This window comes from Nansenia antarctica (assembly GCF_963989245.1).
Source record: "Nansenia antarctica genome assembly, chromosome: 2".
Lineage (NCBI taxonomy): Eukaryota > Metazoa > Chordata > Actinopteri > Argentiniformes > Microstomatidae > Nansenia > Nansenia antarctica.
In genome coordinates, this window is record NC_137675.1 from 68084156 (window position 1) to 68110737 (window position 26582).

The 26582-nt window shown below is 42.7% G+C and overlaps 1 protein-coding gene across 1 annotated transcript in view; it reads right to left on the reverse strand.

Annotated features, from left to right (window-relative positions):
- The window catches only part of baiap3 (BAI1 associated protein 3), a gene marked incomplete at both ends in the record, with an annotated part of 33481 nt that extends 12950 nt beyond the window's left edge, over positions 1-20531 (reverse strand). The window contains 27 exons of the mRNA XM_080522328.1: positions 3265-3373; positions 3707-3786; positions 4298-4366; positions 4624-4839; positions 5103-5198; positions 5437-5580; positions 6505-6628; positions 6835-6986; positions 7171-7222; positions 7342-7439; positions 8189-8245; positions 8362-8452; positions 9437-9561; positions 9777-9894; positions 10059-10162; positions 10249-10341; positions 10473-10580; positions 10789-10897; positions 11005-11082; positions 11328-11372; positions 11619-11832; positions 12327-12393; positions 13476-13535; positions 14552-14659; positions 14941-15024; positions 15568-15655; positions 20389-20531. Of these exons, the coding sequence (XP_080378454.1) occupies positions 3265-3373; positions 3707-3786; positions 4298-4366; positions 4624-4839; positions 5103-5198; positions 5437-5580; positions 6505-6628; positions 6835-6986; positions 7171-7222; positions 7342-7439; positions 8189-8245; positions 8362-8452; positions 9437-9561; positions 9777-9894; positions 10059-10162; positions 10249-10341; positions 10473-10580; positions 10789-10897; positions 11005-11082; positions 11328-11372; positions 11619-11832; positions 12327-12393; positions 13476-13535; positions 14552-14659; positions 14941-15024; positions 15568-15655; positions 20389-20531 (2832 nt within the window). The remainder of the gene's footprint in view (positions 1-3264; positions 3374-3706; positions 3787-4297; positions 4367-4623; positions 4840-5102; positions 5199-5436; positions 5581-6504; positions 6629-6834; positions 6987-7170; positions 7223-7341; positions 7440-8188; positions 8246-8361; positions 8453-9436; positions 9562-9776; positions 9895-10058; positions 10163-10248; positions 10342-10472; positions 10581-10788; positions 10898-11004; positions 11083-11327; positions 11373-11618; positions 11833-12326; positions 12394-13475; positions 13536-14551; positions 14660-14940; positions 15025-15567; positions 15656-20388) is intronic.
- Positions 20532-26582: the final 6051 nt, after the last annotated feature.

The window sequence follows — 26582 nt, forward strand, 5'->3', positions numbered from 1 at the left end:
AGAGAGAGGCCACATGGACACAGCTCAGAATAGACCACAGCATGCTGTCCATGTGAGAATGCCTCATGTATTAGTACCTAACATGTAATTTTTCTTTTTGACATTTAAGAATACAGTAAGCCAGTAAGATTTTTAGAAATAGGAAATAGTCTATCATTGTTGTTTATCCCGGTACAGGTCCAGTTTTTTGTATATCTTAGGAAAATTGTTGAGTTTTGAATGTTCTTGTTGTAAAAAGAGACCCTAGCGGTTTTTGAGTTTCTGTTTTCTATTTTAAAAACAATTTTCTTTGCATTAGGCAAGGTTTTATATTTTCTAACCCAAGTCATGGGGAGCTGCTTTCTTGCGCAGAAAGACCCTGAGAGTTATTTCTATTCTCAAGAAGGTGGGTTTATGTGTAAAACTCTGGGAGAACTGATCACTTTCCATTTTGAGTTTTTTGCATAAACCTGTCCAAAATTATATAGATCTGTTTGGTATTCATGCATTGTTCAGACCATGATGTATTGGAAAAAGAACCATGTGGCCTGTCGTATCAGAGGCTCATAAAATACTATATTTTTGATTGCTCTAACTCCCACTAACTCATTAACAATAACCCTGGTTTTTCTTGTTTTTGAATGATTTTTCAGTAAGTATATTTTGACATCATCAAACATGACACATTTGTTTATGATTTTCAAATCACACAAAAATGTTCTACCGTTTCCTATTTTGATATTAAGATGTTGGTTTGATTAGACATAAAATTCTGTTGCAGTTTTTTTTATTTGTTAACTGTCTCCTCAGACAGACCAGTGGTGGCCCTGTATCACTGCAGCTACACTTGATTTTTTGCCACGGCAAGAATGTGATATATATTTCAGAGTGGAAGCCGTTTTACCAGAATCCAGAGACGGCGTGCTACGCAATATCCAGCCGGATGATTGAGTGATGAACCAGGGCCACCAGAGAGGGAAGCGACGACCAGGGTTACCAGACCCACCAGAGAACACCGAGGAGATGACGATAAGGGTGGCCAGGCCCGCCAGAGAGAGAGCCAGATGATTGGGTGATGAACCAGAGCCACCAGGGTGCCAGGCCCGGCAGAGAAGGACGCAGCCACCAGGGTGCCAGGCCCGGCAGAGAAGGAAGCAGCCACCAGGGTGCCAAACCCGCCGGAAAAGGAAGCAGCCACCAAGGTGCCAAACCCGCCAGAGAGAGAAACAAACGCCAGAGTACGAGACCCGGCAGAGAACCACCAAACGACCATCGACGACAATGTTCCAGTTTCAACAGCCCGGGCCGCCGAGCCTTCAAATCAGAGCCTGGCCGTTTCAAGGAGGAAAGACACATGATCATTTCTGGATTATTGCCATGACAATTCTAATGGGTTCACAAACTATGGTTTCACAAGCCTCACATGACCCACAGAACCAACATCCAAAGAGAGAACCAACGCCTTAGACCATGGTTAAAAAAGAAATGGACATTGATTCTAACCAGATGGGAATACAATCCCACCCAAACTATGCCACTAGTATCATGAGAGATTTTGCTTCGAGGATGAATTACTCTGATTGTTGGATCTGTCAACAGATACCTGTGAGTCCAGCCAGGGTCCAAAGTGTGGACACCTGTACTAGTGAGGATGCTGGTGAGTGCCTGCATCATGTTTTCGATGGTGCTAAAGACCACTCCCCAGACCATGTCCAACATGGAAGGAGACAGACGACTGCCTGAACCTCAATGACACTGACAGACGACGACCGATTAGGAAGAGATTGAAGAGCAAGCAAATTCTCCAACTGGGGTCAAGTGCTAGTAACCTCTGACCCTGAAGATGCAAGAATCAAGAAGGCGTCGGTCGTTTGGATTTATTTTTTTAAATTGTTTTTGTCTTGTGTATGATGTACTGTGTTTAATTTTAAGTTTGGTTGTTATTTTTAGGATTTTTGGGTTGTGATGATTTTTTATTATTTCTTTCTCCAAAATGTCTTGAACCATATTTTTCTAATTGTTCTTGTTTTAAGAGTTTACATCTTTAAAAAGTGTGGAATGTGAGAGAAAATTATTATATGTAAAAGACATTTTTCTACATTTAAGATTCAAACTTTGGATATCTAGGGCAAAGCTATAGAAACTGATTTCCTGTTGTAACCACACAATGAAACCAGTTTCTCTACTTGAAGCTTGACATTGACTAGACAACAGACACATTTAAATGATTACAAAGACCTGATTGCTCTCTTTTCTCCCGAGATGGACCAAGCCAGCTAGAACAGTTTTGGACTTTTGTGTTTCCCCAGACCCAGTACTCTAAGACCAGACTAAACCAGTTTCTGGCTATTGTGTTCCTTTTTCACCTTTGTGTCCCTAGGAGAAAGTGGGGGCCGATTCCCCCTTAACCTTCATCCCCCATCATCTTCCTCAATGTACAAAACCACACCCATTGCTCATGATCGGTCTAGACCCCACCCGAGGACGGACCTCTTACCTGAGGGTACCTGAATGCATAAATACTGAGAGATAATGAATGATCTGGACTTTTTGAGAAACTTTCACGGTTAAGACTTGTCTGACGTGCTTGTAAACTTTCTCCTTCTGCAGAAGAATATTAAATATCTTTTTCTTATACATCTTGAAACGAAACAGGCTGCCATTATTAATAATTTGCTCTAACAGTTTCACAGTAACCACTCGCCTTGATGTGCAGCATACATCTAGGTGCATTAGCAGGGCTCTCTGTATCCTCACTAACAAGAGTGAAAACCCGCCGGTAGGTAAATGGGACAACCGTAGGCCACATGACATGCTCTACCTAAGCACTTAGCATTTCATGACTTTTCATGCTAATATGTTGTATGTCCCTTGCCAGCTCTGCTCCATTAGAATACAGGAACTCTCACATTGTCATTCTTGTGGGAACTCCCCTCAGCACTGAACTGCTGCCAAGAGATCTGATGAATATCTAATGTATGGTAATGATGCCACAACAGCAGGGAAACAGTAGCTAATGATGATGAAGATGATGATGATGATGATGAGAAAGAAATAGGGAACATCAGTAGTAGAGAGAGAGAGAGAGAGAGGGTGAAGCCCTACTACGATAAAAATAGAACAGTGTGTGTCTATCTCTACGCCTTTTACTCTGCTTCTGACTGATCTAGGACGGCATCTGGGGACTACCCTCTTCCCACAGCTGCTGTGTCTAGCTTTATAAGTCTGGTTCATAGTCTGGTTCTGAGGACTGACTGACACGAGACCATACAGATGAGCACTGACCTCGACAGTGTACTGAAAGCGGTTGTAGAACTCCACCTGGACACCCCTGTTCTCTGCCACGGCATCCAGGATCATTCTGAGGAGCAGCTCCCACATACTGTGTAGAACTCTGAGACATGAGGACTCGGGTTAGTCAGCCATCCCTAACCCAGCACCCACCCCCAACTCAGCACCCGACCTCCACCCAGCACCCACCCCGATCCCCACACTCAGCCCCCCACCCCCACACCCAGCCTCCACCTCCACACGCTTGTTTATCATGACTGAACAATAGACAAACAAACAGTCAATGAACTATCCCACACTACGTCATGCATGTTCATGTGGAATTACAATCGGCTAGATGATGAACACTGTCAGAGTGCCAAGTGTTGGAAGGGTATCATTACAGTGTGTGTGTTTAAAATGTACAGTTAGATTAAGGAGTGAGGAAGGTAATTACCTTGCCAGATTCTCCTTCACCAGAGACTCACTGAGGATGACTAGAGTGTCATGTAAGTACTTCATGAGGGGGGACACCGCCTAGAATAATGTCACAATCACAGTCTTAAAGGGGCAATCTGGAATGCAAACAATAACAATTCTCCTGCCACTTTAGTAAACAAGGGATGGGGCTGGAGAATGTACTGTAACCACTCTCAAATTCATAGACAGAGCTATGGATGCAAGGACTGACTCATGAGACCAACATTATAATTTCAACCATGTGTTGAAGCTATAACAGTGTTACAATTACATAAAACAACCTAACTATGTAAAACAGCCTTATATTTTGGATTCTGATGGGGTAAGACAGTAAGACAGAACTAAGCGTGTGAAGTTTTTATAAGTTATATTCTTCAAGAATCAATGGTTATATATAATTAATTTAAGTCCAAAAAGCGATGTACCAATCCTAGATTGTTCCTTTAAGAAAGACCTATTGGAAATGTCTTGACTGCTGCAGTAGCATAAAGCAGCAGGCTGACACACAAAAGGAGCAGCATACACAATGTACTGTTTAGTCGTTCAGTCTGGTTCAATGGATTCTTACATCATCATTGTTGATGGAGTCAGGGGACAGGCTGATGTGCTGGATGCACCTTGTCAGCTCTGAAAGCATCTGCACAAGACACACAAACAGAATAGCATAACGCTCCTGTATATCGCTAGGAAACCTGGCTAATGATTAACAGCCATGAATAACATTTACATTTACATTTAGCAGACGCCTTATTCCAAAGCGGCGTACAATCGAATAACACTAAACCATAAATGATGCTATACTGTATACGTGACAGGCTCTTATTATATTAATATTGAGGTGAATGATTGATAGCGTGACTGACAGGGGAGATGTTTACAGTAAGTGAGAGGGACCTTGTCAGTGAGGTGGGTGATGAGGCGTTTGGCCTCTCTCTGCAGGTCCATGTCCACGTTGTAGAGCTGCCCGTTGAGGGCCTTGTTGACCTGCTCCTTCCCCTCTGCCCCGCACGACTCCTCCATGGCCTGCTCCACCCCCTGCCAGTCCAGATCACGGGGCAGGTGGCCCAGGAACACACGCACATGCTCCGTGTTGTTGAGAGCGATGCATAGCTAACCAGGACCCAGGGAACACAACAGGAGGAAGAGAAGGCACACAAAAGGGGTGGGGAAACAAAAGAGGAAAAGAGACAAGGCGAAGAAAGGGTAGATAGAGGAGGAAGTGAATGATTGAAAAGAGGACAGTAAGTAGACATATCATACTACTATGTGGATATCCCGCAGTGGTCTCTGTGTTGCTAGGGAGCGAACACTGGCTGACATTTACTTCCCACGTCATCCAGTAGCCCCCCTTCCTGTGTTCCCACAGGCGTTACCTGCACTGTGAGGCTCTTGTGGTCTCGGCCCAGCTGGCTCCTCTCAATCTTGCGCTTTATCATCTCTGAGTAACATACAGCTTCGCTGCAAAAATTCTACAACACACAAACCACACTCATGTCATGAACGCGAAACACTCAATTTGTGTTCTGATTTCTGCTGCAATGTTTTTGATTGAGGGTTGCCACCTGTAGAGCTGTTCAGTGAATATGTGTGTGTGTGTGTGTGTGTGTGTGTGGTGTGTGTATATGTATATGTGTGTGTGTGTGTGCGTGTGTGTGTGTGTGTGTGTGTGTGTGTGTGTGTGTGTGTGTGTACAAAAGTGGTACTCACGTCGGTCAGGCGTGTGACGAAGATGAAGGCACCTGCAGAGTCTGGCCAGGCTAGCTGGGACCAGAACTCCCGCACCTGGCTGAAGCATGCTGTGACATCCACCGCAGAGGAGCTGTGTTTGGCCTGCTTGTGCATTTTCTCCAGCTGTTTAGTTCAGAAACACACACACACACACACACACACACACACACACACACACACTCACTCACATTTTATCTTCACTGTTGTGCGTCTGTATGCAGTCATGCACAGAAATAACAAACATATACTGCGGTAAGTTCAATAAATTATAGATATACACCTTGACCATGTTACTCATTTGTTCTGCCATAAAACATCAGTGTGCTTCGATACATACACTCACTGAACACTTTATTAGGAATATCTGTACACCTTCTCATTCATTCGGGTGGTGTAATGGTGTGGGGAATGTTTTCTTGGCACACTTTGGGCCCGTTAATACAATCAATCATTCGCCTAATTTCCACAACCTATTTGAGTATTGTTGCTGACCATATGTGTCATGATATGGTCGAGTTGCAAAGAACTCGCAAACGGCAAAGGCTTCAAATCAGCGTTCAAAGTTGTTCTGAGCAAAAAATCTGATTTCCTTTTTTTGTCATCAGACGCAACTTGAAGTTTTGAAGTACCCACTCGTTATTTAGCATCCCTTCAAGGCCACAATGTACCCATCTTCTAATGGCTACTTCCAACATGACAATGGACCATGTCACAAAGCAAAAGTCGTCTCAAACTGGTTTCATGAACATGACAATGAGTTCAATGTTCTTCAGTGGCCTTCACAGTCACCGGATCTGAATGCGATAGAACACCTTTGTGGGATGTGGTAGAACGGGAGATTCACAGCTTGAAAGTGGACCTGAAAATATGCTGGAATTGTGTGATGTCCTCATGGCTGGTCTGAGAGTAAAGGGAGGTCCCTACCCAGTCCCTACCTAGTATTAGTATAATGTTCCTAATAAAGTGTTCGGTGAGTGTATTGTATTAGCAAATAATGCTATTTTGTCCAACAAATTCCACAGACAGTTCAACAAAACCCTGTGTCACCTGGTCTGTGTCCACTGCTCTGCGGATCCTGTCACAGGACCTATCATGGACTATCTGCAGCCACTTGTGAATAGAGGTCTTGAACCAGTTGTGAAAGCCAGTCAAGGACAACATTTTAGCATCCCTGAGAAAGAAGGAAAGCCATGAACAATTGACAAAGTAATATTCAAAAGGTAATAACAGGATATCAAACACAGGAATCATATCAAGTCTATAACAGGAACTTTTAGTAACAAGATAGGTGTTGTACTGAATGAACACATTCAAGTATAACCAAGCTCCATTATCCAAAGTCTGACCCTAAAAGACAGAGCCTTCTTGGTGACTAACTTGAGAGGGAGGAATTCTCTGAAGTGTTTGAGGGTTTTCAACGACATGTAGAGCTCAAAGAGAGTCTCTCCCATGGTCTGAGTCAGCCTCGAGCTCTCCTGCTCCAGAGTCCCACACACCCTCTCCATGGCAACACTCACATCATCTGCTACCTAGGGGAGAACATGAGTCCATCATCCCAAAGTTGGTCATAGAAGCCTCCCCTCAGAGGAGGGCACACACACACACAATCATGCATGTACTGGATCCATCAGAAAATACCTTATGTCTGATGAGGTTTCTTAAGATTGAACGGTTGAACAACTTTTCAAGACATCCATGTCAGTCACTACTTACCAGTTTCTCCAACTGCCTGTATGAGATGCTAAGGAAATCCACTTTCACTGCACTGAAGGAAGAGAAAAGACAATGAGCACATGGTAATGGCATTGTCAATGTGATTCTACTTGAAGCCAATTAATCTAGATTGTAACCAAAAGGTCAGACTGTGGAAAACAGTGTCTGTACCTGTAGAAGAGCTTGTTGTAGACATTCTGTCCTCTCTGTACATCTGCACATACAGTGTCTACCACCTGAACCAGCCTTCTCAGCTGCTCCTCCAGAGCCTGTATCAACACAGCATCCAACATCTCAGAGACTCTGACAACCAGGACAGTTCTCTTTAGTCACCATACTTAAATTATGATTCAAGGGAGTTTTTTTAGGGCCAAAAAGTTTACAATGAACTAATACAATTTAACATTTAATTTCCTGATTTTGGTATTTACAATTTGAGACAAAAGTACCTCAAAACAAACAACAACTGAAGATGGCTACAGTACAGGCATGGCAAAGCATCATCAGAGAAGACACCCAGTGTCTGGTGGAGTCAATGGGTCACAGACTTCAGGCATTGCATTCAAAGGATTGTCGACCAAAAATACTAAACATGAGTGCTTAATTTGGACGTTTTGATGCATCTGTCCAATCACTTTCGGCTACCCAGAAACAGAGGGACTATGCATAAAAAGTGTTGTGTCTAATGTCTGAATGAATGAAACCAATATGTACTTCAAGAATCTCTACTTTAACCTCATAGTAATTGTTTTATTTCAAATCCACTCCATCCACTTTTGGAGTGTAAAGCCAAAAGAAAAGAAAATGTTTCACTGTCCCATTACTTATGCAGGGCACTGTATATAGCGACCTGAAGATGTTTAAAAAAAAAAGTGGACAGTACAACAGAAAAAAAGACACAGGCAAGACAGATAGAACAAACAGGGCGACAAGGACTACAGGAGGGAAGGGGGATAGTAGAGTGGGTAGTAGAGTGAACAATATTTATCATTATCATGTTTCATTGGTGCCAACTCACCCCTTCCTCTGGTTTGAAGTGTGAAATTATGCTTTCGTACCACTCTGCTGTACCTTTCTGTTGAAATGACAACAAATAGAAAATGTGGTCAATAGCAATCATTAGTGACGTTCTGATAATGAGGCCTATACCAGCTATTACCTGATTGGTTCCATCCCATTTTAAATATTTACCTTGACAACAGTGGCAATTTCCAAATGCAATTCATTTCGAAGGGGACACACAGTCTTGAAGGCCTGCATGTTCTGCATGTGCCCTACCCCCCTAGGTCACAAACACACAGGGAAGGGAATAAGGGCATCTCAAAACAATGGCTCATTATTTCATACAAAAAAGGCAACATGTATTTATAAGTAGTCCAAATGCATGCTGGACACCACTGTGCTCTGCTGTGCTGTGATGTGATGTGATGTGATTTTCTGTGTACTGTGCTGTGCTGTGTGTGTGCGTGTGTGTGTGTGTGTGTGTGTGTGTGTGTGTGTGTGTGTGTGTGTGTGAGTGTGCGTAAGCGTGTGTGTGTGTGTATGTGTCTGCATGCCTGCGAGCATATGTGTGTGTGCGTGTAGCGCCAAACACAGTGTGCTATGAAATCTCTCTAGAGGTGTCAATCTCCAGGCAGAGTTTGAAATCCTATTGAGAAAAAGCCCACAGGTTCTACAGATTCTTCCAGTCTGGTCTTATCAATATGACGCCCCGTGGGGCTGCTCACACAGAAAGGGCATATCAACAGGAGCTTCGTATCAACACAGCTGCTTTTATTGACAAGTGACCACTATTCAAATGGAAAAGACTTCCTGACTTCGACCAATCGAGAGTCATTCTGCCCTTCTCCACAGGGCTGCTTGACGGGAGCCAAACCAAGAGGCGGGACAGTTAGTATGTTGGCGTAACTCTGCTAAAAGCTAATATCGAAGTGCATTATGATATACAAGAAGACAAATTCTCAGTATGCCATTGAAAGTGAATGAGAAATGCACAGCAAATGATCCTCCAAGGGCTCATGCGTACATGCTCACCACCAGTAGTAAGTGAAGCAGCAACGTATGAAATGGTTGCTTGCCAAGCCAGTCGGTGGGCGTTACTTGATGCTCTTTGGAAGACAGTGACACTGACAGTGCGTGCCCTCTCTCAAAGTACTCACTTTGCCATAGGACTCTATGTGGGTTCTATGTGGGTTAGTGGTTGAATATGAGGTATGACAGCTCTGGCGGATCTGTGATGTGATGGAGAGAGGTGGTGTGAGTTTACCTCAGCATGAGCTCACAGCGAGTAATGGCAGCAGGACTGGTGGAGGGGAACACCTGACGCATGCTCTTCATCAGACACAGGCAGTGCTCTGTGTACAGCCTGAAGCTCTCTGACAGCTGCCTCTCCTGAACATAGAAAGTGCATCCCTCAGAGTACTTAATCTTCCAGGTATCACTCAATAAAAACATGTTTCCCCCCCAAACTTCCAATTACAGCTTTTGATTGAATAGGTACCCTTGAGGCACCAACCATGATGGATGTGGGTGCTGAGCTAATAAGGCGACCCAATTCAACATGAAAGGTGTTTCTGGGCCAAAGGGGAACTGAGAAAGGACCCTACTAGGTCTCCTCGCACTGCATGGGCGTCCCACTCTGCATCAATGGTCCTCAGGAGACGCAACAGGAGGGAGTAGCACATCATGTGGGACTGATGGTGGCTGCTATAGCAGTGCCAGCGACTGCACAGGAGAGCATATGGAAAACACAACAATCACCTGAGATCAATGATCAAAAACGAAACTTTGGCAACATGTTTATTTGATCATTTTGACCGCTACAATACATTTGACTTACAGTATGATCTAGAGAATATTGAAGTGTTACGATTCATGATTGTACTTACATGATTGCCTGTTGCAGGGGAGAGAGATCTGTTTGTACGGCATGATGGGACAGCACAGTCCATGCTGGTGGAGTCACCAGCCCATTCCAGTTGTAAGGCTCTTTCTAGAAAACAATTGTTTACCTAAAGATTAATATGAAAACCCAGTAGCCATATGATTCATTCATCATTTTATACATATATGCTTCACCTGAATGTGAGTATGCTCATACTCCAGAATCTGACTCAGCAACTTCTTGTGAATGGCCTCGTTTGAGTCCCTCTTACTCAGGGTTGTGTCTCGCTAGGGAAAACAATCAAATGATTACCCTGCTACATGAGCAGCTTCAAGACCACAAATAAAACACATGGAGGGAGATCTGTTGAGCTGATGAAAGAGATCTGTTGAGCTGTTACACTGAAACACTGTCATACCTGTGTAGTGAAGAGCGTCAGGATCAGGTGACATTCTCCCTGAACCTTGGATGCACTGGACCGGGGCTCCAACTTAAAGCACTTATCATATCCAACCACAGGGATCTCCTAAAGGGGAAGAACAGTGTATGAGGATCGGCTAGAAATTGACTTTGTAAAGTTTGGTTGACCATCTTTCTTGGCTTAGTTTTAAGCTGCAGAACACTGCCCCTCTGTTAAAAAGTGTTAGATGTCCTAGATCTAAAATGTGATGTGTTGATTAAGATGTGATACACTGTGGTGGGTTCTCTTTAACTTCAGTACATGAGAGACTTACGTTCAAAGGGATGTTGATGCACCCCAGGAAGTCGTCAGCATTCTCCTCAGTAGATCCTGATGAGGAACTCCCATTGGAACGTACAGATTTGGCAATCTGCTTAAAATACCTGGTCAGAAAGGTAATAATGAATAGATCAATGGCATACCAAGTCCTTTACTCTTTACAAATGAGACTAAAATAAATGCTGCTTGTTATAAATCATAGGAGTTCTACCTGCCCATTCCTCTCAGTCCACTGACTTCATTGAGTTTTTTGCAGGCCTCAGCGACAGAGACATCATCATCATGATCCCTGAGGACAGGAGCACATGTCAAAGGCTATCACCACATATTTTATATCATAATTTGTGATGTTATTAAGAGAGTTTGAGTTTTATCATTGTCATGCAGGTTCCTAGAGTAACGAAGTGACAACAGTTGGGATAATTGCCTGAGTACAGTATAAGTGGAAAAAAGCTTGTTGAAATTAAGTGGTGCTATAGTGAAATAGCAGTGAGGGTCCTTGAAAGGGTCATGCTAATAATTGTTCTTTCTTACCATATGTCCAGGTGCAGTAGATCACTATGGACATCATCAATGTCACTATTAAACGAAACAAAAAATAATAATTATTAAGTGACAAAAAGCAGAACAAAAAGCTGAAAACACTCTCAGCAGCACAGATGTTTCTGTGGACCATCTGAAATCTGAATCGCAGAACAACCTTACAAGCAGAGCATCACTAGTACTGCTTATCAAAGCATGTCAAAACAAAATGATCATCGGGACAAAGTCGTGTCTGGTTTCAAAAGAGCATGTTTGGTCAGAGTGAACTGTATTTGTACTCACAAGACAAAGTGCTCATTCCAGACTGGATTAAGAGTCTCAGGTTTGACCTCAGTGACCTGGATGCACGTGGCAGCCAGGACCTCCTTTGTGCTGGAACGCTTCTCCAGCTTCTCCTTCCTCTTCCGGAAGCTAAACTTCCTCTCCTTCTTCTCCTCCGGTTCCCGTGGGCTCTGTCCGAGGAGAATTCCCAGCATGCAGTAGGGGTCGCTGTATCCTATCCAGCCCCGGGGGGGGGGGGGGGGGGGTTACAGTAAAGGTTAATAATGCACACTCAGTGATTATGATGCTGCTATTACAGTGATGGTGATGTACTCGTTTAAGGTACAGACACAAAGCAATTGGCTTGCTAGTAATTACAGACTGTCTATGTCTGTGTCCTTTTAGACAAAGGGCTGGTCAGTGTTATCTGTGTGAAAGATTGACAGAACAGTGAAGTGATGATTATGATGACAGCTCTAGCGCCTTGGTTGAATCACATGGCTTGATGGGAGTTCAGTGGGTTGTGATGATTTTTTCGTGATGATTTTTTTCTTTCTTTCAGAAAGACAGAACAATAACAGCATATGACTTAATCAAATTGCTTTTCAGATCTTTTTAAAATAGCTTTTTTCAATGATCAGCGTGTTGACATCTGGAAACAATAACATAGTACATTAATGCACAGAATTCTTTTTGACTGCCTATCAAGAGAGGTAGAACACAACTCACCATTTGCGTCCTTTGCCATTAGATTCTTTCCTTTCATAACTGACACTCTCAGCGAGAAACTTGCCCTCTGCAAAACAAAGAAACATAAACAATAGGCTTCATAAGATATCATTTACTAAGATATAGTGTTATATATATGTTCATAATGAAAAAATAAACGGTGCTTTTTTTATGTACATACATACAAAAGCACTGTTTATTTTTCCATTTATTCAGATTATTTTAATCCAAGGTAATACATTTTCTCAGCGGTAAACAAAATACCAGCATGTACAGAGTGAACCTGAAAAGGAGAAAATAGTCGATGGCTGTTCTCTTTGTCAGGTGCTTACTGCAAGGCCTTTGATTGTCACTAAGGTAGAAAGAGACTGCTGTGTTGGCGAAGGCTGAGATGATTGTAGGGAACATTTAAATGGCGCAATATTTTTCACCCTCCTCACAGTCACAACCTTTCAAGAAGTCTAGTAATAGAACCCAGCTTTTCTTTCAGACTGACATTTGAAAGGTCCCTGGTAGTCAAGTAATCATTCAAAATGGGGCTTTCAGGTATCCTTGAACTATGTGATTATTCAGGCATGAATATAACCCATCAGCTTAATCCCTCCAGGTACAGGGGTTTATTGTTCAGCCATCATACTTTGTTATTTCAGTCTCTCACCTTGTTAACACATTGCAAAACTAAATCTAAACTAAACATTTGTGACACGGTCTGGTCATTTGGGCCACAAGTCGGCAACCAATCAAAATGTTCTGACTTTTGAAACATGGAAATACGGTTTAACGTTGTTGAAAATCGCAACACAAACTCACTAGTCAAGCCAAAATACTGCAATGCAATCGATTCGGTGAGTAACCACTGCTACCTAGTTAACTATAACACTACTTTACATTGTTAGCAGGCTCACAAAACAAGCTGTGTTAGTTGATTAGCGGTGTGTCAAACACTGAAATGTATTTACATTTTTCAAAAGAAAATTCCGAACATTAAATCGGAATGCCGACTTGCAGACCAATCGACCAGACCGTGTCACATTTACCACAGAGTGATGAATAAACCACATATACCCAGCCGGGCACCACTGTAACGATGCAAACGATGCAATAAGGGAGACAGGAAGGAAATGGGGAAAATGTAACAAACCATTTTACCTTGGATTCTTGGACTTTCTGCAGAATGATGTCATGTTCCTCCTGACCCATATCAAACACCTGGGAGAATGGGGCAACGTGGAAAAGGTCAAGCTTTGCAAAAGAGGCTCATGAGCCTGTGATCATACTATGTGTAGTACACACCGAGCCATATTGCTGCTTTCTCGCCTGTACGCTTTAGAAATCACAAAAACCTTAGACTAAGGATATACAAACATGAACATAAGCTCTATGTGCCTTTCCACTGATTGGTCCTACGGTCACATGAACCTGACCAAGATGGTTGTACAGATTCCATCTCATCATCCTCATTGAACAAAATGGGTCCCGGTAGGTACTTCAAAGGCAGGAACACGTCTCTGTCCACACTGAGACCCACATGCCAGGCACGACAGGAAGCAGCCAGCTTTAGAGTGACAGCAACTGAATGGATGTAATATCACAGCTGAACATCAATACTCAGTGGAGCTTGGCTTTGATGTTTAATCAGGTCTGAGGCAAGTGCATCTGCTCTGACTTATATAGCCGTCTCAGAGCAAACATGCCTCCCTACTGCCAGACTACTTCTGTATGATCAATTGATGGGGAATTAGCAGGGGACAGGATTCAAATAATGTATTTAAGGTTTTTCTTTTTTTCTGTTGTTTTGTGAGACACTCATCAATTGATGCTCACTGCTCTGTTTGTCTCATCTAGTTTAGCTGTCAATGTCTTGAGTTGAAAACACTCCAGACTATACTTCATTTCATGACAAAAAATAGGATTTGTGTGTGTGTGTGTGTGTGTGTGTATGTGTGTGTGTGTGTGTGTGTATGTGTGTGTGTGTGTGTGTGTGTATGTGTGTGTGTGTGTGTGTGTGTATGTGTGTGTGTGTGTATGTGTGTGTGTGTGTGTGTGTATGTGTATGTGTGTGTGTGTGTATGTGTGTGTATGTGTGTGTGTGTGTGTGTGTGTGTGTGTGTGCGTGCATGCGCGTGTGTGCACGTGTGTGTGTGTGCGTGCGTGGTCTTGTGTATCTGGGCTAGGCAATGTGGACTGTATATTGATTTAATCAGCCAAAGGAGTGTGTACTGTACCTTCAGCAGATAACTGAAGATCTCTCCTTCGCTGGTCACATACTCCAGTGAAGGTACTCCTACCCGGTTGACCACTGTGTAAACTGCTTCTTCATACAGGAGGTCCAGCTGGAAGAAACCAAACACCAATGACAGCAATTGATACAGTACAGTCTCATGCAGGATTTTACCTTAGCTTAATAAATAAATAGAGTTTAAAAGACATCCTATTTTACGGTACTGTGAGCCTTGAGACACACCGGATTCATATTGTAAATTGTATTGAGTCTGGATTCCAATTGGACAAAGAGATCAATTTGACAAAGAGATCAATTACAACTGTAATAGTTGCCGTTTCTGCTTGGGTCCTAAACAACTCCATTACTAGAAGAACTGTATGTTCTACTCACATCTCTCCTGCTGGCTCTGTCTGGGACAAAGACCTGGTCTACCTGTTCTGGGGGTGGTGGAGCTGTACTCGCCCCTTCTTCACACTGCAAGACAGACAAAGTGAACAGCACACCTTGGATCATCACTCCCACAACAGCTCCATCCCCATGACAGATTCAATAACAATCAGAAAGGGTGTGAGGTTAAGTCCCAGCGAGCCATTATCGATGACCAACCACTTTCAATCCCTTCACACAATCACTCACAGGCAGTGACTGAATTATTGATCTCTCTCTTCTTTCACCACTTTATTAACAGAACAGCGTGGACAACAAGTGCTCTCTCTGATAAACATCCTAATAAGGCCCATTGGTCCAAGTCTGCTTCCTCTGGTGTGGGAAGTGAGGGGGTTGGGGTTGGGGATTGCCACTGAGAGCAGCTTGTGACAGCTGAGGCTCCAGCCTTTGGAGCATCCTACTCAGCCCTGTCCTTCTGTCCACACACGTCATACTGGTAGGAATAGAAGGGAAGAGAGCACTGAACAATGATCCAGATCATGGGGGTGGGGGTGGGGAGGTTGCTCCTGGGTGAAAAGGGCACCCCACGGAATAGCAGTGGGTTTGTATAAGGGGGGGGTTGGTTATTACCTCAGCCTGGGCAGCCCGTAGGAAGTTGTCCTGCTTCTGGAGGATTGCATTCATGCGCTCAAAAAACTCCCCATTTCCTTCAGAAAACCTGTCAGACACAGAGAAGATACAGTAAGGCAGGAAGAGTGTTTCAATTATCTGACACCTACAAGTCAAATTGTTTTAATACATACAGTAGGTACTGTAACTGCACTAGCTATAGAACACTATTCATAACATGAATTACACCCCATAACAAACACACCTCTAACTCATGGATATTAAGTAATTCAGTAATTCGGTAAAAGACAGAAAGACACCTAAAGCCTCTGAGCTGTCAATTACTGCCAGCAATAGGTAAAGAACCAGTTCATTTGTTTTATTGTATGGCATAATTTTTTCACAAGATGGACAGGCCGTATCACATTCCTTCCTGCAGAAACAACGCTAAGGAGAATAGTCTGTTTGTTTATTTTCCTGAACTTACAGTATGTAAGTGTACGAAAAACAGTGGGTAGAGGTAAGATAGCAGCACATGTCTCATATCAATGGAATCCATCGAACAACACCCCCCTACCTACCCACCGGAGTGTCTCCTGGAGTAATAAAGCCATATTAAACTGAACAAAGACTTGCAGTGACCCTAGCATGCCTGCAATGACCGCGCTATTCTATGTGATTGAACAGGGATCCGCAGAAGATAAAGAACACATTTGATTTTTTTCCCTCTAAGCCGATGAACCCGTGGACTTCTGCCTCTTGCTAATTTCATTACCCCAGTCGCCATGGTGATGGCGGCACAATCATGGAGGGAGTCACTGGCGCAGCTGAACACCTTGGGAATAGCCCCATCCCACACCCCCCACCCCTGCCCCCGCCTTGCCCTCCACAGACCAAAAGGAGAGTTCTGGAATGAGTGGTGGTGACAGAGCTCCAGGAGCAACAATACTGCCTGACACCTCTGTGCTTTTCTCCCCCTGTCTCATTATGCAGAGAAGCCCCCGTCCACAGGTCCCGTCACACTGCTTTATTAGTCCCATCACATCCTAGCAGGCGAGTGGCAGCCATACACAGTGCCCATGCATGGCCCTTCTTTAGGGAGCAGGAGAGTTGATGGCAATCCCCTGAGGTATGGATGGAGATTAATGGTGCTCACCACCAGGTCTCATCAGGTCTCCATCGGCATGGGATCTTATGGAGTCTGAATGGTAGACATGTACATTTATGTAGAATGTACGTTCACTGTAGAAAGGTGGTGTCTTCCTGTACCACAGAGGCTTGTCTTCCCACATAACGAATTGCTTGTGATAATTCCTTCTTTTTAATGACATCCAATCAAGTAATAAGTAATTCATAGTACATGTTTGTATGCTTTGTTAATACTAGCTCAGAATCTGGCATATGGGGATTTTGTATGTACAGTATAAGCTTATATCAAAAACAAGCCATTAGTTCAATCCCTTCAATTTGTCAAAGGAACCTTTGCTTTTAACTTCTGTGAGTGCATTTTTGGATTTTCTAAATTCTAACCTCTTTAAAGGCTTGTATGATTAAGAGACACACCATTGGTCACACCTTGTTGGGGTCGCTCTCTCTCTCACACACACACAACCTAGACAACAGTCCAATGTTATGTTGCTAGGAAACAGCTTCTACCCATGCAGCCTTTTATTATCATTCCAATTTATTTTGATTATTCATTCAAAAGCTTTTTGTCTGGAGAGTGTCTCTCTAGAGAGTAATTTCGTAAAGAATCATACTAATAACAACACAGAACCAAAGTAACATACACTCTGGCCTCTGGTGAGTCTGGGTAATATCAATCAATATTTAAGTACTTAAAGGTCCAGTATTTCATTTGATTGTAGATGGCATATGGAATCTGAAACAAAGTAACATTTGACACAAAATAACAGTCAATAGTGGTATGCAATAGGTTACCCTGAGAGCACAATAAATAACAATCCTCTGAAGGTCATAGAATACATTTCTCATTACAGCCTTTTTAACCTTGTACAGTACTTTACCTTCTCCTGTATTGATGTCTAAGATGGACACCAAGGTTAAGTGGATAGCACACATTGCTCTGACCCCCTTATACAAGGATGATTCAGGTATTCTTGATTCAGGTATTCTTGTTAAACCTTGAAATGGTCTCCCTTACAATACAAAAACCAATACAATCTTTGTCTCGAGATGAGCTGTGGAGGGAATGACTATATTTGCATATCATGTAGGCCTATTCATATTATATGACTGTGTGAGTATATCAAGCATTTTGCTTTATTTATTACTGTAACAACCCTATATAAGGCCAATTAGCGGCTCCGCCAAGTGAGTTAAATCTCTTGGTGTTGTAGCTAGCATGGAGGACAGAAGGTCATGAGTTTGATACCCGTTTAGGGCAAGCTACTCTACCCCGCCGTTCACTACATTGCAATAAGGACAGTTTTTCAATCGAAATTGTTTGAGGATTTCAATAAGTCACAATAAATTCAATGAGCTCAGGGAATCACAATGTAAAAATGTGTGAATAATGAAGACTTGTGTTTTGTACAAAGACAGTACTTTCAAAAGAGCACACCATTAGAGAGTACAATTAGCCCTCAGGAAATTGTCGATTGTACATTGTACAATGATCCCCTGATCAGTGCTAATTTCCTCACTGATGACTGGCAGCCTTTGCTAATAGTGTGTGTTGTGTCTATGCTGGACTATCACATCATGGCTGTCTTCAATGGAGATAAATCTATGATTATTATTATTATCGAGCTCCTGCTGAAGATTACTGTATAATCTCACCCCAGTGCCTCAGTCTTTGACCTAAGGACTCACATAAGACACCCATCAGAGTCATTTGAAGCCAGCGTCGGCTACACTGGGCGGAGCTCTGTGGCTCTCCTGGCTCTTTTCCTTGTTAATGAACGTGAGTCTGGATCAGAGGCTTCGGGTCTATAGCTACAAATAGCCTCACAGGCTACTAATAATGAGCACTCAGCAGCTCAGTCAGTCAGTGTTCCAATCAAGGCTCAGTCAGGGCTCAGTGGGGGATGCAGTTCCATGGTAGCTGGCAGAGGAAGAGAAGGCCCTTCTTCATCTACTCCCCAACCACTGAGGGAGTGATGAGCCATCAGAATAGCAGAGGGCCAACTGTCTCAAGGTGAAATGGTAGAAAGTGAAGGAGAGACATCCTACTTTCACTGAGAAACTTTTGTGTGATTCTGATATAACCAAACCTATCTGAAAGCTGGTATATACTATGGTATTTCATTACTGTTCTATTTGTACAGCCTTCTGTCGTTTTTTTCAGACCTTCCATATAATGAAAACATGATATTATGAAAGTGTTCCAAGAATTCAATGGATAAAATAAATATTTTACATTTTGCACAGAACATCACAGATGTTTTTCCTCTCAAATAAAATACACACTGTCATTAAAAATAAAACAGTTCATACTGAGCAGCTGTAACAAACTGACGTATTACGGTTGCTATAGAAACTTCAAGGTTCGCATGCCCATTACTTTTGGCTTTGGCATCAGTTGAAGGGGATTCAAAACATAACACATGAAACAATCCAACAGATGACTGAAAAACTAATGATTTCAATCAATGATACACAGTTATTAATAAATAAAATATGAGGTATAGTGGGTTTTATAATTTATCTAGATATCAGATATAGAAGAACATTCACATAAGGTCAAAGTATGATGCAAAGTATGAGGATAGAACAGTATTGTATGTTTGAGCCTAGATTCTGTTCTCCTAATAGGAATGTTACCCATTCACTGAGTTCCTGATTGTGAATGTGGCTGATTGTGAATGTGGCTGGGGATGAGGAAGGCATTTTCGCAATTTATGGATGCAAGTATCAGCAGACAAAGCCTTCTTCTCCAAGACTCCTGGTGGAACCTTTACTTAAGATTACCAACCCAGGCAGGAATTAACGTAGATCAATGCCACCAATCAAATTATTGTCAATGATTATCCATTTGACTGCAGTGACTATACTTGAATCCCTTTGAAAAATCGATGACATCCCCATTATGAAGACCATTATTGGTCCTGCATTATAACCACCAAAGTGATGTCAAATCACAGTTTGTAGCTCCTAAGTAGAGCTGTATGAGGGTTATTTAGTTAGTCATAGTGCACGCAAACACTTCTGTATAGACTTCATTTCTGATAGTAGGTTATAGCTGAAGTCTATCTAAACCAGAAGGGACTATCCTCAGCTTTGTATGACCATATTCTATAAATACAGCTGCCTCTTACACTTGAGGTGACTCAACTAACAGTGAAAGGCATACACAGTGATATATTGGCCAACATAGCAACACCTAAAACACCAAATATAAACACCAACACAAACATCACCATCATATACTACAGTATACAGTATATCTCAGAATACACACACAGAATCTCAGTCATAAACAGTGTTGAAAAACATTCCTGTGTGAGTGTGTGTGTGTGTGTGTGTGTGTGTGTGTGTGTGTGTGTGTGTGTGTGTGTGAGAGAGAGAGAGAGCGAGAGAGAGAGAGAGAGAGAGAGAGAGAGAGAGAGAGAGAGAGAGGGAGGGTGAGAGAGAGGGGGGGAGAAAGAGAGAGAGAATGACTCACAGTGAGTGAGTGAGTGAGTGAGTGAGTGTGTGTGTGTGTGTGTGTGTGTGTGTGTGTGTGTGTGTGTGTGTGTGTGTGTGCGTGTGCGTGTGCGTGTACGTGTGTATGTGTGTGTGTGTGTGTGTGTGTGTGTGGTGTGTGTGTGCTTGTGTATGCATGCATGAATGCATCCTTGCATGCGTGCATGCATGCCTGTGTGTGGCAGTGAGACTAACCCATGAGGTAGAGGGTCAGAGCAGTGTCTGAGAGGACTGCTGCTGCCAGAGGCTGCAGGCTCCCTCCTCCCCCTCAGGGACTGGCTCCTCTGTACCTGCCTCATCACACTGCTCTTCAGGTCCAGCAGTGTCGACATGCTCATTCACTACCTGCAGCAAGACGAAGAACACACACATGATAATGAACCACCGAACAATAAGGCAGCGCCACATGTGTCAATACAAAGGCAATACAAAGAGGTCAGGTTAAGGCACTAAATTGTTTTATTTTGTTTATTTCGACGCATAGTTACTACGGATGGGCTATCCACTTCAGGATTTGTCCTTCGGCTGCATATACACAGGGCTAATCTGTATAATCACCCCCTCCCCTTGTTAACTCAATTATACTCTGCCACAGCAGAAGTTGTGTGCTATTTCTGTCTAGGGCTGGCTGGTATTGTATTCTGGCCGATGTGTTTTCAACTTTGTTGGTAGGCCATGTTGTGACAGCTTGCCTGCTATAAGTCAATGCAATGCTCTCCCGAATTCCCAATCCGCCCATGCCCACCCTCAGTAGAGCAGAGAGGAGTGCCAAAAAGGATAGGCTATCATGAAAGTGTCATTACAGGCATTTCATTAATTTGTGATCTTGTTCTTAAGATTCACTCGAGTTAAACTGTGATGTGAGAGATTCCTAAAGAACCGTCATTTGGTTATACCTCAGTGAGTATGAGTCATTCGTAAACCTCCTACAGCCAGTGTATGCCTGATACCAGTGGCGGCAGCTACAAGGCAGAGAGAGGGAGAGTGAGAAGCTGAAAGCTGCGATGCAAAAACATTTTTTTTTAAAAGACAAGAAATGACAAGGATACAAGGGAGCGCCTTGATTGATGGAGAATTGTTTGAGAAGAGACAAGTAGTCTTTTCATTAGTTGACAGCATACGTCTCTCTTTTGTCACTTCTCTGTGTGAGGGAGACAAAAACTGTGGTGCTGTGCTTTTTTTGCTTTGCTTTGCTTTTTTCAATCAGCAAAAGATACATTAGTGAGCATCATAAAGAACTATATGAAAATCAATTCAATAAAGCTGTAGGGTTGACCCTGTTTAGTCGACTAGTCGATTATTTGGTCGTTTTGCTCTTAGTCGATTGAGATTTCTTAAGTCGAGCAGTCCCCAAAAATGTTTTTTCATTACGGAGCACAAGCTACATTAAAAAAGTTCCAGCCTGTGCGCAGACTTCAAAGACTGTTTGCAGTTAGTTTAATGAAACTACATTTTTGGTGAGTTCCTTCGTGAAACAGAAGATATTGTTGCAAACAGTAGCCAATTTGAGATGCTCCAACCGAGTCTCAAACTTGTGACCTCTGACTTGCCACCTGACCGTCCCCTCAAATACCTGATGTTAAACAACTATGCTATCAAAAAGCTAGCAATTTGACAGCATAGAGGGGGTATCATCTCATCACAACTCATTACAGTTGGCCCTGGCTATTTGCATTTTTTTTTAGGTATTGGCATTCCACTCGGGGACCGCAGCCCGAGCGCAGTTGCGACTGAAAGTAAGTAACCATTTTTTTGGCTGATATTTAGAAAATAACACACTACTATAGCTAGATGACTGTGTTCACAGTTGAGCTGTAAAGGGCTCTGCACACAGCGTGCGATTTCTGTTGCGCGTCAACGTTCCATTTTGAAGTTTGAATGGAAGTCTATGAGAACATCGCATCGCAATGCACACGGCCCCGCACGGCGAAAATTCGATTCCATTCATAACAACAATGGAAATTATGGAATGTTGACGCGCAACAGAAATCGCACGCTGTGTGCAGAGCCCTTAATGGGTTAGCTTGATTATAGCTCAACTGTAATGCAAGCCAGCCAGTTAGCCAATCAGTGACTTTACAGTTGGTGCAGTTGCTGTAAATATCCATATTTTATTTCTGTCTATGATACTCTTGAGGGTAGACTATTTTGAAGTGCACTGCCAGTATTCCCTTCCAATGGGAGTGGAGTGGGTGTGAATCCCATTCAACCTAATTTAGATCTTTTAAGGCATGACTTTCCCAACATGATGAGAGGGGCTGTTTAGATTTCCCACACATTCGCTGTGGATGCCCATCAAGGGAAACCTGCTTTGTCTTCCTTGTGCATCACCTTATGTTTTCCCCTCACAAGGGTATTTTCCTCTGCTGCTGTGAGGGAGCAAAGCATTGAAATAAAACCACCTGCTTGTTTAGCACATCCAGTACCTGCACACTTGGCAGCTCTGACTGGTGACAGTTAGCAGGCGTTACAGAGCAGATGCCTCCCAGGTGAGCTCATTTCAATTAGACGTGACTCCCTCCCAACTGGATGTCAACTCTCTCTCAGTCATCAAACCCTGGTGACAAAAATGAGCCGACGTGCCACCATACACAGTGTGCCGGCTGTCAAGGAAACCCTGTCATAGACAAGTAAAGGCCTCTCTCCCTCTGTCTGTCTCTCTCTTCTCACCATGGGTGCATGAGCCGTGCCAGGGAAGAGTTACTCGCCGCCGTCTCTCTCCTGTGAGAGCCAGTGAGCCTGGCAGTCAAAGGCTCCTTGCTGTTAGGGACGGAGGGGTCTCTATGGTAACGGCAGAGGGAGAGGGGTGGTAAATCCAGGTACATAGAATTCTACTGAGGCATAAAGAACACCCTGATGTTATTATATTGTTCTTTCCCGGCCGACTTTACACACCACAACAACAGCACCAACGGGGCTGATCCACCTCCAGTCTCATCTCCAGCTCCAAAAAACTCAATATTCAGGGAGGTTAAAGGACTGCAAGAGCTCCATCATCTGACTCGCTGAGAGACAGAATGACATGAGGTCTCTATCTTGTGAGACGCCTTCTTTCCAAAGCCAATTGTGATGGAGATAAAAAATGGATTTATGATTCATATCTAGGAAAATACTTCTTCCCATCTGTGGAATCTCGTCCCCGCTGATATCATTGTCCCGTTTATATATCGGTTAACCTACTGGTCCCTATCAAATGAAAACAGCGTAGGCTGCTGTATAATGTCTCTATCAGGGTGACCTAGGACTCAGCAGTACAACGTTCCTTGTTCTCATTTCTTCATGATTGGGCACACTCTTTCTTACATGATATGATATCCAAAACAAAGGGCAGACGAGTGAGAGAGAACAAAAAAGTAATTCTAATGCATTGTTATTAATTAGTCAACAAAACTGCTCACGGCTGAGAACACCATCTCTCAAAAAGCTCAGTGAGTGCAAGAACACGAAGAGTGACAATCCAGACAGCTGCCTTGAATACAGATTATTTAGAAATCCCAGTGTGTGTGTGTGTGTGTGTGTGTGTGTGTGTGTGTGCGTGTGTGTGTGTGTGTGTGTGTATGCACACTTTGTCTTTTCTCAATCTTATCATGACTTTGGGAAAAACACTATGAAGTCATTCATTACATGTTCCAGGAAGCTAAAAGCTAAATGAAACGTCAAGTGCACTTTTACTTCCAACTAGACAATGAAACGGTCATTGTAATTTAATGTAATAATAAGGCCCACATTCTGACCTTCAAATGACTAAGAAATGAATTCAATGAAATCAGTCCTTGAGGGATATACAAATACCATCACGGTGGTCTTACAAAACAAGATGATTATGAAACATACTCCATTGAATGGATGTTGATGAGCTTGTCTATTTGTTTTATTCTTGATGAATCCATTGTGTGCACCAAACCAGTTGTGTGACCATCAGATCGAGATCAGATCTGCACACAGTCATGGGGGAAATGGTTTATCTTATTCATGTGACAAAAGCTCTCTTATACTGGAGCAGCGGCCATACTGGAGCAGCAGCCATACTGGAGCCTGGGCTTAGTGACATCTAAGACGGAACGTGTCGAGCAGTAGGCTGCATATCAAGCCGTTAAGGAGCTTGCACATGGTGTTAAGGACCTCACATGAAATGGGAAGACATATGATTGTGATCTTTATGTGTTGTGCATGTGTAGATAAAGGTTATAATCCCCTCCAGGCTCTGATAAAAGCACCAGAGGACAATCAGGGGGTTCCACGGCAGCGTATTCCCAGCAGTCCCAAGCCAATGTCCCAATCTGCTATGGTGATCGGTGCAGTCAGGGTTGACACAAGACAGGCACTTGGATCGATTAGCAGTGAAAATCCAGAGTATTGATGGCAGAGAGGCTGACAGCATTAATGATGTGTTGGTTGTGCTCTAAAGCCACAGCATAGCTACTGGTTAGTGTTACGCTCCCCCTGAGATGTTCGCCACTAGGGAGGGAGAGTGCAACATCCTGCCTATAACCACTCTGCTAATAGGTGTAAAAATAACCGACATTAGGTAGCAGGAACCATTGAGAGGACATTGAAGAGGGACAATCAGCGGGATCGCTGTCTCCTCAATAACAAATCTTTGTTTAAAAACTACACTAAAAGCACACAAAACATTACATGGAAATTTAAAAGAACCAAATGGAGAACACAGAAATGTTATAAATAAAGGACCATCTCTTTTCTTTCTGATATAGACAACCCAAATAAATTAAAAGACAACCCAAATCACTATCTTAATCTAACCAGTGGTGGCGTAAATACGAATTCAATAGCCTTTGATGGTTCAATACTTATCACAGCTCAATATTTTAACTAAATCATGATCCATGTTCCGATCTTTTTCTTAAAACTGGCCCAGGGAACACATCCAATACACATAAGTCCACTAGGACCAGAGGAGGGGGAAGTGGTGTCCAGTAGAATTAGGTAGTTGTGAGGGTCAAAATGGCATAGCCAACTAAATTATCGATAACCTTTTCAAGTTGCTCTTTCGATGTCTAACAAGAGGAGAATGTGGGGGAAAGACAGGGTTAGACAGTGCTTTTGTAGCACCAGTAGTGCTCAAGCAATGACTCACACGGGCATAGATTCCAGCATCAACTACTGTTTCTAACCTGCTGCAGGCAGCTTTGAGAGCTCTGGGGGGAAAATGGGTAAAGAGCCACACAGATTTAAGCTGTCAATCAAACCAGATGAGAGACTTTCCGCAGCCCTCACTAGCCATAGATAGAAGACAATATATCAAGAGAGCCTTGTTTCTTTAGGAAAAATTTGGTTCAGTGTTTTCTCCTTTTGAGGCACGAGACAATTGATTGTGATTTGCGTAATAAAATACAGGAAAATTACAGGTTATCGTCTCTTGTTGCTGTCAAGGAGGAGAAGTACAAATACAGTGGAGGGAATACACCCCCACAGGGGACATGATTAAAGGGAATTTATTATTAATGAATATAAGGTATGATATTCATCTCTTGGTACACTCTTGGTCTCATTTGAGTCTCCTTAACATGTAGCCTATAATGAGCCCCTTCAAAATGGCCACAGGACATTTTGTTTACACTTTAGGGTCTTCATTTAAAAACAGAAAACGAATCTGCATAAGAGTAATTCATTTAATAATAGTAAATAAATGTGTCTTCCATTCAGAGTAATATTGCAAAAAGCCTAAGCTGATTAGGCTACTGTATGCACCACCTTCTTGATAGTTAAATTAGCCTTTTCACAATTGAAAGTCAATACTGCACCATTTGAGAGAAAAATAGCAGTACTTGATCGTTATTGTAAGTCGAAAGATTAAAAAGATAGGATTACAAGATGTGAATTCAATAATGCAAACAACACAACCATGCCTACATCAGGGGGTTAGTCAGTTTCCAAGACAACAGCCTGGCATATACAGTATATAAGAGACTGTAAGTCATCTTAGTGAATCCACCCCTCATGCAAAAAAAGAAGAAGAAAAACTATTCCTCATGACAATCTACAGTAGGAGAACTGTATGATTATGACATTATGCATACCCTAATTTGTAGCCATGGTTTCCAGCTACATGATTATGTTGTTATGGAAAGGTGTGTAGAGCACTGTAATTATGTAGTTCTTTATTGTATCAAAGGCTATAGGTTTATGAAAATATTGATTGCCAGAAACAGTATTGTTTTTACAGAATCCTCAAATACATACAGTACAAACATGGTTATTGATCCGTAACAACTACATGTAAGTGTCCCTCTACCTGCTTGTTATGTGTACCTGATGTCATATTTGTATGTCAAATGAGAGTTTCAGTAGAGGTACTCAAAAACGGTCTTACTGTAACACGTATAGTAGACAGGTTGCAGTTCCTCAGTCATGACACATCATTAGCA